The sequence below is a fragment of the Etheostoma cragini genome, chromosome 8 (assembly GCF_013103735.1).
Source record: "Etheostoma cragini isolate CJK2018 chromosome 8, CSU_Ecrag_1.0, whole genome shotgun sequence".
Taxonomy (NCBI): domain Eukaryota; kingdom Metazoa; phylum Chordata; class Actinopteri; order Perciformes; family Percidae; genus Etheostoma; species Etheostoma cragini.
Genome location: NC_048414.1, coordinates 8,028,621 through 8,042,255, shown reverse-complemented (window position 1 = coordinate 8,042,255; position 13,635 = coordinate 8,028,621). Strand labels below are relative to the sequence as shown.

At 38.8% G+C, this 13,635-nt stretch overlaps 3 protein-coding genes and 1 long non-coding RNA gene across 5 annotated transcripts in view; 2 read left to right on the top strand and 2 right to left on the bottom strand.

Annotated features, from left to right (window-relative positions):
- mapk8ip2 (mitogen-activated protein kinase 8 interacting protein 2) overlaps window positions 1-3,340 on the bottom strand; it is a 28,310-nt gene extending 24,970 nt beyond the window's left edge. The window contains exon 1 of one of the 2 annotated variants that reach the window (XM_034879889.1): window positions 2,822-3,340. In XM_034879889.1, coding sequence (XP_034735780.1) covers window positions 2,822-2,886 — 65 coding nt within the window. In that variant the 5' untranslated portion in view covers window positions 2,887-3,340. The remainder of the gene's footprint in view (window positions 1-2,821) is intronic. The other variant, XM_034879888.1, reaches the window with a different exon arrangement.
- Window positions 3,341-4,788: 1,448 nt separating this feature from the next.
- Window positions 4,789-7,320, bottom strand: LOC117949569 (zona pellucida sperm-binding protein 3-like). Its single transcript, XM_034879936.1, has 8 exons — window positions 6,816-7,320; window positions 6,521-6,639; window positions 6,276-6,379; window positions 6,001-6,178; window positions 5,788-5,905; window positions 5,606-5,688; window positions 5,213-5,451; window positions 4,789-5,003 (listed from the first exon to the last, which is right to left on the bottom strand). Exons 1-8 carry the CDS (start codon window positions 7,251-7,253, stop codon window positions 4,939-4,941), a joined length of 1,344 nt encoding a protein of 447 aa, XP_034735827.1. The 5' UTR covers window positions 7,254-7,320; the 3' UTR covers window positions 4,789-4,938.
- Window positions 7,321-9,669: 2,349 nt separating this feature from the next.
- Window positions 9,670-13,635, top strand: part of LOC117949598 — an 8,108-nt gene continuing 4,142 nt past the window's right edge. The window contains exons 1-2 of the long non-coding RNA XR_004657714.1: window positions 9,670-9,679; window positions 9,873-9,875. This is a non-coding gene — a long non-coding RNA (uncharacterized LOC117949598). The remainder of the gene's footprint in view (window positions 9,680-9,872; window positions 9,876-13,635) is intronic.
- The window catches only part of LOC117949559 (zona pellucida sperm-binding protein 4-like), a 2,889-nt gene continuing 2,591 nt past the window's right edge, over window positions 13,338-13,635 (top strand). The window contains exon 1 of the mRNA XM_034879920.1: window positions 13,338-13,625. Coding sequence (XP_034735811.1) covers window positions 13,392-13,625 — 234 coding nt within the window. The 5' untranslated portion in view covers window positions 13,338-13,391. The remainder of the gene's footprint in view (window positions 13,626-13,635) is intronic.

Here is a 13,635-nt window from a genome sequence, read left to right as displayed (position 1 = left end):
TTTAAATATAGATGTACTATGCTAGAATACAACTGAGGTTTGATAGAATTATAGACAATATTATAACAAATACAAATCTGGAATCAAATGATCTTATCAAATCAAAAACCCTTTTAAATCATTTGTTCAGTCTGGGGCTGCAACTAAAGATAAGTGTCATTATTGATTAATCTGCAGATTATTTTCCTGATTCTTCATTTACTTAGAAAGAAGTGAAACATGTCCATACAATTTTCAGAGCACAAGGCACATTTGTCTTCAAACGTCTTGTTCTGTCTGATCAACAGGGGAAATTCTAAATAAAATCTATTTATTGTCGTGAAAGACTATGAAAATCAGGAAATACTCACATTTGAGATGCTGTTACTTTCCGAACCCAACCCTACCACATCCAGCCTAACACCCCCCCAAATGACCTCCCACCAGTTTGCATTAAGACTGCTGCCTCAGCAGATATTCAACAACAATCCTTTCACAAAATGTAATCAATGAGTCCCACATTCTGATATACCAGCACATTAATTTTAGGTTTACACAAACAACAGTAAGGGTTTCTTTACTTTAGTCATAGCATACCTGGAGGGAGTGCTTTTCTATATAAATACAGTGTATCTGTAAGATAAAGCCTTTATGGAAAAATTAAGTATTGTTTACGTAACTTCACCATATGAAACCACGTCCGTCAGTTCATGTTGTAAATGAGTACACTCACATATCTTACCAACACAAATTAGAGGTTACATCAATTGAAAAGTGCACATGTTTTTTCAGTGGAAAGATTGGGAGCGCAGGAGAAATTATAGTCTGTCAAACATTTCTAGAACTCAGGAGAGAAAGATAGGCTCACTTACGGATTATGTTGCCCATTGGAAACAGTGTTACGGTTATGTAAGGCAGATTACTGTACCACACCATCACAGCACTGGTGGTTTCGCCAATGAATCAGTTAGACACACACATAGATGCAACATAAACATACTGGAAGGAAAACACACACACAAACACACACACACACACACACACACAACACACAGATGGACCCATTAACCATTAAATGAACAATGTACTTTCAGAAAACAAATGTACATATCTGGACATTTCATCTGGTTATGCTTCAAATACTAATATTTCATCAAAGTGAATTATTGGTATTCACAGTCACAAATCATGATTCATTGCAAAAATAGACAAAAATGTGTACTATTGATTGTACACATTATTCAAAACAATCAAGTGCAAGAGAACAGTCTCAACCCTTAATATAGTGAAGCAAGCAGCTGCTCTTTAAAGGATCAAACTAATCATCAGTAAATGTAGTGAAACTCTGTTACTGTACTTAACCCATCAGTTAGCAGTAGTGGACAACTGCACACACAACGTTCCGTGTGCAACTCGGGGTTCAGTGTCTTGCTCAGGGACACTTTGACATGTGGCCGGATAACCTGGGATTGATCTGTCAACCTTGTGGCTGTGGGGCAACCATTTTACCTCCGGGCTTTATTTCTGAACACTGAGAAGTGAACTAAAAAAGTCAGCAGATAAAAAGACTGCATAAAGAAAAGAGTTATCCCTACTATTCCTCTATTAAATTATGGCCAATGGCCAAAGCTTGGCTCTTTGTTCTGAACTAAGGTCATTCAAGTCCTGCAAAAAAAAAAAAATCAGGCCTATTGATCTGATACAATCCAGCCATGAGATGAAGCTACAGGATGTAACTAAATCCCACATGAGTGCATGAGTGCATGTGGGACCTGGCTTGCTAATGTGATTGCATTCTGTAAGGACATTGCCATTAATGTTGTGGCACTATATGCATATGTGCAGATGTGCTCTAAGCAGTTTCAAATGCATACTTTTACAAACAAAAATGTAACAATAGTATAACAAGAATTTAAAAACATTTTACAAATAATTGTTTTTGCTGTTAATAGGATTTCTTCGGTAACAGAGAGAAAGGCCTTATGTCAGCAGTATAGTAGGCGTGACATTATTGTGTATGGTAATGAAATTAGAAATACAATGAAATCTCTGGAACATGTTCCAATCTGCTTCAAGGCATAAGCAGATGTAAATATTTCAGCAGCCTTCACACTATTTCATCCTAATCACACCAAAGTGTTTCATTACTCCACATCTTCCCAAGCCTAATTCACATCCAAAAAACAATTAAAGAAACCCCATACCATGTCGTTTAACCTAAAATGAGCAAACTCGGAGAGAATACTGTCACTCGTTCTGCACAAGTTACTGATCTCTACCAGCCAGTAGAATCCCACTCACAATTGTGTTTAGTCACGGAGAAAACGTAAGCCGATTTTTCGTATTGTGTGTCGCAGAGGTCATACTAGAGACGTTTAAAACAATGTTAGTATCAGTGGACTTCCGTAAATCATTGTTCAGCAACATGCCCTTGCCTAGGCTGGACTCAACAGGGCGTGGGCCTCACACAGAATGCGCAAGGCGGGTGCCCATGTCGCGACAGCTTTAGATCAATCATTGGTCATCTAATTTACCATTTGCTCATCTTCACACTCGGAGAATATTATAAATTGTCTTAAAATAGTTCTCTTTAGTGAAAGTATCAGCACCAAAACACAAACAACCGGTCCTGTTTAGCTGCAGCACCTATCGCAGGGAGGCAGCAGCAGGCTGGCAGATTATTCAAAATATCTACTACCCATGGTAGGGAATGTGTTTTATTGCAGCCATCAAAACAACACGGGTGTATGTTCATCACCTTGAGTGTCATTTCCTCCACTCATCAACCGTGAGCATCGTCCCCCATCATCCCGCACCCTGTCGCTCTACATGCAGCTCTTACCTGCAACCAGGAGGAGACAAGGAATGGAAAGTGGATAGGGAAAACATCTCAGCCCTGTCCGCCATCTTCTTCCACAAATGACTCAGAGCGACTGCAGAAAATCACGGAGGAGAGCGCAGTCCATTCACAATCACAGGACACAGGACAGAGGTTTCTCTCTCTGCGGCCCCACAGATGCCCCCCTGGTCGCAAGCCTTCAATCAGACGAGCCTGCTCAGCACCATCAAATCTGCTGTCAACCATCCACAGCAGATGGAGGGGGTGTCAAAGGAAGAAATGCTCTTCGGAAACACACAACGCCACGAAAATGAATATACAATCCTGTTCCCCCCCGATGCGTCCACGCAAAGCATAAGCGCGCATGTATGTGACCGCAGTCCGTGTTTTTCCTCGCCAAATGTCTGCTGCTGTGATGCTGCCTATGACACACAACGGACAGGGCCAGCAGTGCGGAGACAGGCAGAGACAGAGGAGGAGGGGGTGCGGAGCAGAGACGATATAACGTCAGTGCCAATAGCGTATAAGTAGGCTGCCCTGAGTGGATGCAGGCACAGCTTGAGCATGCAGGCTCGATGAGCAGAAAAACAGTGGCGTAGAAAACCCATTTTCGTGAAGTGTTTACACTGACATTACACTGACAAGGAAATAATAAGTCGGAGCAAACGTGCTTTCCAAAGTTAGGTCCGGGGACCACTAGAGACGTCCTTGTGGGGGGAACCAGGGCTTCCCCGGAAAAGACTTGCGTTTCAATAGCCTATTATTCAAGCCCCTGTTGGTAGCCTATTGTTGGACTATGCTTTATTGTTAAGTTTTTGTTGTTTTGTCCATCCATTCATCCCGCTTGTGGAAGTCAACTTGAGACAGAAAAGAGAAAGTTCTGCCAGCAGGAGAGCACCGTGCTAAAATTAACCAACAAACGATTAGCCTATATGAGCCAAGGCAGAAACCATGAAATACGCAATGGCAAACATTTAAATGAAAAGGGCAAAAAAGACTACAAATTGCCAAAAAACGCATAGGTAAGACAAAAAACATATTGGGGACTGTTTTAGTGCCACTGTGCACAAACGGTATGTAAATGCTATTTGAACAATACAGGCCACTGTGCAGTGAGTGTATCTATTTGATTTTTTAATGAAAATACTAATACACATGGTCTAATACAATTCCATGTAGGGTATTATGGAAGGTCTGATCACATAAAATCCATATTTTTACATTGAGCATGCAATTTACCAGTGTATTTAACCTGACAGGTTAGGCTATCTCAAATGTATAACTTGTGTGAGTAGAATCACTATAATAAGCCATACAACCATTTTAGTACTTTCACCGCCCTGAAACACTGTGTATTTTAGTACACGGCTAAGCTGTAGTTTATCACCTGTGCCACACGGGGGCGGTAAATGTCCACTCACCCGATGGCCAAACGTCGTCATACTCAGATTATAGTCGACCTCAAATGTTGTGGGCGGGGCTAAATTCGGATGGCATCATCCAGGCTACTCACTCTTTGTAAAGCTGACTGAACAAGTGCAATAATATTGCTCTTACACTTAACAGCATTCAAGTTATTCAAACAACGAACAGTGATGAAATGGAGGGTAACGCCAATTACAACTTTAAGTTTTACCAAATTATTTTCTTGTTTATTCAATTGATTTTGTTACTTTACGTGGTGTAAGGAGCCCTACTATTCCACTAGTTAATCACTGTGTGTTCAGTGTACAGCCCGAAAGAAAAAAAGGAAAAATATTGCCACCCTGTAATGTTTCTATCCAATGAATGACACAAGCTTATCACACAATTGCATTTTTATTTCCATAAAATGGAAGATGTAGCCTATGGTTGATGAACTGGGAAGATGTGATCCATATGTAACATTTAGCATAGCACAGAGAGCGATGTAAAGCAAGTTATGCTTTCATGTTTTTCTGTATCTTACACTTACACTTAATTATGTTTTGATGGCCTATGTCAAATGTTGATCATTAGTAAATAGGGTTACTTTGTTTAAACTGAAGTATTATCAAGAAGCAATTGAATAACATACAGACAGGTATGAACTAAGGAGACTGTTCATTCCAATGGTATGGACTTCATGGCAGGGACTTAAGTTAAGTGACCACCTTTTCTCCAATGGGGATTGGACCCAGGGTGACATCACCTTCCCATTCGAAAACTAAGGAAGAAAGACAGCAGACATGTGTCAAAGTATGCACCATTGTGGTTGTCTTAAAACACAGGCACACATACAGTACCAACTTGTGATAGTGGCAACATAATATCAACTCTGATAAAAATAGTAGTGTAGGTAATATAATGTGTTGACTGTTCAATTTCCCTCATGTAATATCACATGCTTTAGACAATGATTTGTTTTAAACAAACCTTCGCTTTCGGAAACATCCCGTCTCCATCTTTTAGGGAACTCCTTAGTGCCGCCAGCTCCAGGTGAGCCGCCACTGCCGCCAGCTCCAGTTGAGCCGCCACTGCCGCCAGCTCCAGGTGAGCCGCCACCAATTGGAGGGGAAGCTGGTAAAACTAAACTAGGTACATTGCCAGGTGTTCCAAATGATCTAGATTCACAGGAGCCACAAGCAGAATCAGCTCCGCTGGCTTCCTTCCAACTAGAAAGAAAGAGAGATGCGAGCAGTGAATACCGTACCACACATAATCATACTCTCAGCTCTTCTACTGCGGCCCACAGCGCGGCATCCCAGAACACTTCTGACCCCGCCGGCATGAATTACCCCAATTAATTACTTTTTTATGCAGACTTACCCATTAATGTAGGAACAAGCTCTATGTGTACTATCAATGCTAGCTTTAGCAGATGTTGCTTTCAAGTGGCAGGTAATGTAGAGCTGTTGGAATAATAAAAGGTTTGGGTTGTTAGATGTTTTTACGCAGCACTGGATGTAGGCTATAGCAGAAAATATTAAATCAGTCTTGAAGATGCTCACCATTCCACTGGCAGCACCCTGGAATCTGAAGGCTTCTAACTGGAACTGAAGCTTGTTGTCTGCACTGCGAGGCATGTACTTAGAGACAGAGCCTGTGATCCTAGCATCGACTAAACACCTGCGTATGCGGAGAAACATTAATATTAGTGATGGACTCAAAAAGATTCGCGAGAATGTATTCGTAACTGTACAGAAACACTTCAATTAACTCACCCAAAGTTTTCAATAAAGGCATAACTAGGGGTAGAGGTCGCGTCAGCTGACAGAGTAGCTACGCAGGTATCCACATAAACTCTGAGTGGCACATGGAAGAACTGCTTAACTGTAGCCTGAATATTTATAGTGTCTCCCAGGAAATACTGATAGCTTGGCCTCTCATTTTGCCAGTCATCTGTGGAAGGAAATAATGACATGTTAGCATTGTTTACAAAGCATTGTCAACAATTAGCATTGTTGAAAAACTGCAGTTAAATAGTTTTTTAACTTACCCATCATAAGTTTCAGTGTGAAGTATAAGAATTCATCTGCCACCTTAACTGCAGAGAATGGGATCCACAGGGGGTCGAGAGGAAGGCTGCTCACATTGTGCTTCCTGAATGATTAAATGTGCATTACTATGCAGACTAAAGTAATTTTAACATCAGTGTCCATTTGCTGTTCAAATAAGCTAATGATATTTGTTGATCTATACTGGATATACTTCACATATATAGTCATACCTATGTGTACATACCTTGGGTAGTGGCACTCCACAATTACAGCAGCTTGGGTAGTCCTCACCACAGGAGCAGTGCCCAGAGGATTGGGAACATAGTTCAGAGTGAAGCTGTAGATGAGGGAATTCTCTTTCATCTAGTTGAGATATAAATATTATATATTAATATATATACAATAAACACAGTATATTCAGTAAAAAAGACACACTGTATATAAATATTACAATAAAATAACATCATACATGGAATTTCTTTTAACATGGTTTGAATTATTATTCTTTGCGGTGTATTAGTTTGGCATCTTCATCTTACCGTTAATGTACTTTGACAATCTTGCAGTGCCACTTCAAAAATCAACACTTTAGCAACAGGGTCCTGTGCAACAGGAGCACAGTTTCCCAGGAAAAGGTCGGCAGGATTGATAAGCTGGCCAATCCCGAACATGTCCCTCTTGACTTCCACACGAGCAATCTTCTCTTTGCATTGAACGGCAACAGTTGCGGCAGGAACAGGACTTCTCTGCTCGAAAGGCACCAGTGGCAGGACTTCAGGCTGCGGTGGCACAGGGTATTTCCAGTTGAGTGGTTTGTCAAATGTCTGCTTTGTCTGCTGTGGAGTTTGAGGAACTTGAGGATTTTTGCTAGGCAGAGTCCATTTAGGAATATTTGGCTGTACACCAGGGACCCATTGAGCATCACATAAGCTGACATGCAAGGCCAGTACCACAAGGCACACTGCAGTACACTTCATCACGATGGCTTCACAACAACAAATTACCTACACAAGTACACTAGATGTTGTAGGGAAGGTAGGCATGTGCACCTGCTTTTATAGTACAGTGAGCATGTTTACTGCCATTACATTCCCGCCCCTTCTGTTGGCCATTACCCATCAGAACTAATGAGCATAAACTTTAGCCAATGAAATCGTTGCATCTGCAGACTAAAAGAGATGCCTACAGCTCTGACGAGGCAACTTCAGATGGCTTTAGATTATCCAGTCTTTTAATGCATAAAATGTTACTGGGCCCAGAATTCCCCGTCCATGTGCTGTCCCAAAGTCCCAAATGAATTAAAAATTACAACAGCATCATCAGGTTCATTAAAAAGTTGCCAATGATTTTTCTTCAAGCAAGTGATAAAAAAATATTTAACTAGTTGGCAAACATGCACTTAAAAAGTGTGGTAACACAAAGTTATGCTGACTTTGGGTTAGGTCTACCTGCCCTCAACATGTCAAACTTCAATATTTCGCCAAAGTACATTTTGTGAAGGGCTGCAAATCAATATGGCTCCAACTTCCAGCCAGTGGTGGAAAAAGTATAAGTAAAAGTACTAATACTACACAGTAAAAATACTCGGTCCTGCATTGAAAATGTTACTTTAGTAATGTAAGGATCATCAGGAAAAATTACTAAAGGTATTAAAAGTAAAAGTATTCAATGCAGACAAAACTTAGCATGTTAGAGAATGAAACCTATCAAAACAGATCTGTTGATCAACTAATTGTTTACGTTGCTGTTTATTTCAGCTGTTGTTGAGTAGTATAATTTATTATAAAACATTTTAGTTTATAAATTATTTTAAATTTATTAAGTTTTTGTACTTCAGTGTTCTGACAGATATGTAATTCTTTTTATCCTGCCAAGGGACGTCAAATGGAAATTAGCTTATAGCTAAATCTGGTTTTGCTAAGGAGTTGTGCATTGAATCTGTCAAATAAATAAATAAATAAAACAAAAAACAAGATGTGTGCAGAATTTGTAATTTGTAAAGTAACAACTAACTGAAGCTGTCAGATTATTGTTGTGGAGTAAAAAGTATATTATATTCCTCTAAAATGTAATAGATTAGAAGTAGAAAGTGGCATGAAAAAAAGACTAAAAGAAAGTACAAGTACATTAAATTTGTACATAAGTACAGTACTTGAAGAAATGTACTTAGTTTTGTTACACTGCTGTCTCCAGCCAGTATCAACTGAGATTAACCATGAAACTGAAAAATAGTACAGAAGCCAAGTGTTTATGGGGCACCAACCTTGTTTTGAGATATATGTCTTTTATTCGCGATTTCTTAGATATGCCCACAATCCTAAACAATCCCACAATGATTAGATTGTAAATGCGCCAGTGTTTGCCAACTGTAGTCCTAGTTAGTAATCTAGTATGCATGTCTTTATGGTGGGAAGAAACCACAGCACCCAGAGGAAACCCACTCGAACACAGGGAGAACATCCAAACTCCACACAGAAAGGCCCAGATTCAAATCCAGAATCTTCTTGCTGTGAGGAAGAAGTGCTAACCACTGAACCACTGTGCTGCTTCTGACTGGTGGAAGTCATGAAAGTCCCTCATAGACTTTGCTATAACATTCAATGCATTATACCAATACAACCAAAACTATTATTTACACAATTACTACTGAAAGAACTGCTATTAACTGCACATTCACTATATAAAAAACTACCATGTATGGAGGAAAAAGTGTGCAAGTCAGTTGATGTTCAAGAGGCTCTGTCGCGTTTGGTGCAAGTTGGTTTATGGGATGAATAGTTCCTTCTCTTGGAAATGAAAATATATACACAGTCTTGTACCTTTCGTTTTTGGGGGGATTTTCTGTTTGTTTTTTCACTCAAAATGATATGTTGTATGTTTAAGAGTCACATTGTAGCTGGTAAGTCTAATTTGATAAAGGTGTGCAACATTAATTACTTTTTTATTTTACTCTCAAATGTGTATTACTGATGAATTCACCACATCTACATGTTTTCAGAGAATTTCTGTCAGCAGTTTTTCTGACGTATAAAGATAATACGCCAGAAAAAGTGATTCTGGCGGCCAAACAGCCAAACAGCCAAAAGTCCAGGCCAGTGGATGATATGAGGTATGACAGGATTGACCACTTCCTTATCCAGTCAGTGAAATGCAGACTTCCAATATGTGTCAGACGTGCAAAAGTGAGGCTTTGCCTGGTCACTGGTCAAAATGTTGGCACATGAACTGTTTAAAATCCTACATGGGCAATGCATCTTGGGAGATAAAGTTCTGTTTTTTTTTCATTTTTTTCTAATGTTGTATAGATAACATGAAATAATGTAGCTAATTAATTGTTTGTGAAATGTTAAAAGTTTGCATATGAACTATAATAAAAAGAATACAATGTAAAATATTACCCTTAGTGTGCAATGTATCTCAGAGTATAACTTAGGATATAAAGATCATATCTTTAAGAAACAAAAACATGAACTTTTGTCATTTTAGACTAGATACATTAGAAAATAGCAATGATTTATTTTTCCATCAAATTTATTTATGCTTGCCAATGACCTTGGAGTTGGTGTCAAGAGTCATTTTCAAACATCTGTCAGCAGAAAGTTAGATAAGGTCCCAATTGGCCTGACTATACAAACACGGTCTCTGGAACTATAACATATTTAGTAATATGTCTAATATTGCCCTGAAAAGCTACTGTGCATAATTTACTGCTAAAAAACACTTTATTTGAAGGGGTGTGCAAAAGACTAACATGACAATGTCATAATTATGACATGACAGGTCAAGGATTTTTTTTTGTGATCACATTTTAATTTTTATTTTTATTTACAGAAAAGTTCAAGGATATTATTCACGACACTGTCATTTAAGCATTTGATGATGAAAGCAAACTTCATGACAGGTCCAAATTATTTCACTTTACTCGCGGTCAAGAAAAATATTCACAACACAATTATAATGCTCTAGTGACCAACCTCTTAATGGTAGATGTAATGTTAACACATAAAGCTAAATAGTTTATTAAAGTTTGATAATTGTCTTTTATCTTGTCATGACATATATATGAAAGGTTATGTGTAAAGGTTAATGTCAAGTTGTCATGACAAAGAAATCGACAGGTTGTATTGTCTTGTTAATGTCAAGTTGTCATGACAAAGAAATTAACAGGTTGTATTGTCTTGTTTAATGTCAAGTTGTCATAACACATAGATTGTTGTCTTTGTTAGTGTCAAGTTGTCATGTCAAAGACATCTCAGACAATAACTTTTCATCAAAATTGTCACGATTTACCAAATAAAACTTAATAAAAACAGTCATGAACACTCAAAAGGACTCCTTTGTGTTCATGACAGGTGTCATGTTAGTCTTACGCAAACCCCTTTAAATAAGATGTTACCCAGTATTTTTATTTATTGTTGGTGATGTAAAAACTAAGCCAGACTTGTGATGCACTTGAAATAAGACCTAGCAATATACGTAGGTTCATATTCATTATGTAGATGTTGGGATTTGTAAAATAACAAAAACAAAACAGACAATAGGGTGAATGTTAACACACACAACACACAAATACAATAAAACAAAGTAAAACACACTAAACACAAGTTACCGAACAGTACCGAACAGTATACTGTATTAGGACATATTGACAGACAATGACCTAGGAACTACAAAAATGCTAATGAAAAAGAAAAAGGTTGTAATTGTGAGTAACTCAGCAAAATATGATCAGAACATTCTGTTTCTCACAACCACGGGTTTCTGGAATCCTCTACAGAGAGACCAAAGCCTTCTCTTCCTCTACTTTGACCACTACTCTGATTGTTGGAACAGTGAAAATATGAACCCAAAAGGCTTTCAACAGTATTTCTTTTGTTCCTTGGGGTTTGGCAAAAGTGACTTAAGTCTGTGTGTATAATTAAATGTTAAGTAAAAAAGGACTTTCTTATATTATTTAATGATGCCAAATTGTTCTATACTTGTACGTCACATGTTTGTAAGAATTTTAGAATAATTATATTTCAAGAAAAAAAAAATGTGTAGCTAAGGGTTAGTACATAAAACATCCATGAGCTCACCAATGACATGCTGGAAGCAACCAATAGACTTTCTTTTGCAACATGGCTCCAAGGATCCTTCTAGTAGCCAAACATATATTACTGGTTTAGCAGCACCAAATATGTTATATTTTTTCAAAATACAATTTGTATAACTTTTTTGGGAGTACCATTCAGTGACAGACTTGCCATTTGGAATTTGGCCAAATGCCAGAAGGCCTGTTTGTTGGTCTCAACTGACAATTTTTACAGCCAGGCCGGGTGGTCAGATGTACCTGTAAAAACGTAAACCCAGCGCACTACAGCTGTAGACAACCATGTAAGCAGCAAATAATCAGAGATAGATTCTACCCGACCAGAGACATAATAAAACCAGAGTAAATATTGGAAATGTATTTGAAAGTTGGAGACACCATTAAGCCCAAAAGCATGCAGAGTTGGCTAATTTCCTCCTGAACAGGTAAGCATTAGTTTCAAGCTAATTTATCATGGCTATTAGGGACGGGCATTTTTTGTCATTTCAACATTTGGGTAATCACATTGAATTATATAGAGACTACTTGAGTTGGTTACTCGTGAACACAATAGAGAGAGCCAGTGAAGTGATCCCAACTGGTCCTGGCTAATGCCGCCATGTTAATGCACAATAACTTCTAATGTTATCGGAGGACAAGGCAAGCGGGCCACGGCCAACAACCGTGACAAACCTATGACACAAACCGCAAGTTTGAATTCATCATAATGGAAGCATGCATTTCAACTAAACAACTGTGTAGCCTGTCAGGTCAGGTAGAGAGGACAGCTAGTTCATGATGTTTTAGCGGTTGTTGCAGTAATTTTAAGCTTATATAAGGTGGCTGTCAGTCAGGTACAAAGCTCCGCGTGAGAACGGCTTTTATGACAACAAAGCCAGCATGTGAACTTCGAGTTTGGGGAGGAGGGGCCAGGGAAGACAACTCTCCAGTAGTTTGAATTTGGGCTATTTTAAATGCTAGCTGTCAGTATTAGATGTTGCACCTTTAAAGTTTTAGTTCGTTACTTTTTTACATTCAAGCCATTGCCAAATGAATAGCCACAAAGCTAATTAAGACTATCAGCTTCACAAAACACTCTAAGTAAACACAAGTGAACATAATTACATTTCTGAAGAGTCCATTATGTTGTTTTAATGCTCCTCTTGCACGATTACGGAAAGCTGTATCACGTGGATACAGCACCAGTGGTGTTTATTGTCATTATTTAGAATTCCTCATGGAGGCAACATAACTACTACTATAGCTTTAAGATTTATTCAAAGAATTTAAAGATTTTTTCAATAAAAAAACTCAGTTTGAGTTATATAACAATGGAGATGTTTGGAAGTCAACTGTTTGAACATGAATATAATGACACATCTGAGACTGCACCAATCTGTCCATGTTCAAATCACAAGTCAAAACTCACCTTTTTGAAACTGCGTTTAAATAATAGTAGCAGTAAAGTTTAAAGCCTTTATTTCTTGGTTTTAAAGTCATCACAACATCAGCCATTCATGCCTTAGTCATGGTCTACATTTTTAGAAAAGTCAAAATAGTTAAAAAATTAGAACAGGTTTTAGTTTTGTCTACATGAAGGCCTGCTGCCTAAATACAATGTGACCTGCACATTGTAGGTCAAGCAGACCCTGTGAAGGTTTTTGTGGAAATTGTACAAACAAGCTGAGATTTTTTCCTTTCAAAACCAATAAAAATCAGTGGGCTGTCTGTAGCAAGCTGGGATAGATTCTTACATCATAGTAATTTTGTTATCATGCACACTGTTAGTATCTTCTGATGCAATATGTGTGAAATTCCTGAGTTCTCTAATGGCTTTACTTTTTTGGCATGACTTCTAAGCTCTTTAGTGCATCACCATAGACCAACCAGTTACTGGAACATTTGATTGGCAGGTGTGGGCAGCAAATAGGATGCGAGTCCTCAGCAAGTCAACATTGCCAATACCGTATAAAAGCTAGCATCTTTACAACATATTTTTAACAGCATCTGGTGTTCTTTGTGAATCGCTCTATGCTGTGAAGCCATGGCATTGAAGTTGATTTGTGGTTGTCTTCTGGCAGTTTCCCTGCTTGGTTGCGTCGCTGGTGATGTTAATATCCAGCCGCCTCAGTGGCCAACCAAGCCTCAGTGGCCACAGCTGCCGCCGCCACAGCAGCCAACCAAGCCTCAGTGGCCACAGCAGCCACAGAAGCCACAGCAACCACAGCAGCCAACCAAGCCTCAGTGGCCACAGCAGCCACAGCAGCCACAGCAGCCACAGCAGCCAA

Coding starts and splice junctions, on each gene's coding strand:
- LOC117949569 (XM_034879936.1), bottom strand. CDS start 7,253: ATGAAGTGTACTGCAGTGTGCCTTGTGGTACTGGCCTTGCATGTCAGC. Junction 6,640..6,815: donor ATTGTCAAAGTACATTAACG/GTAAGATGAAGA, acceptor TATCTCAACTAG/ATGAAAGAGAATTCCCTCAT. Junction 5,906..6,000: donor GCCTTTATTGAAAACTTTGG/GTGAGTTAATTG, acceptor CCGCATACGCAG/GTGTTTAGTCGATGCTAGGA.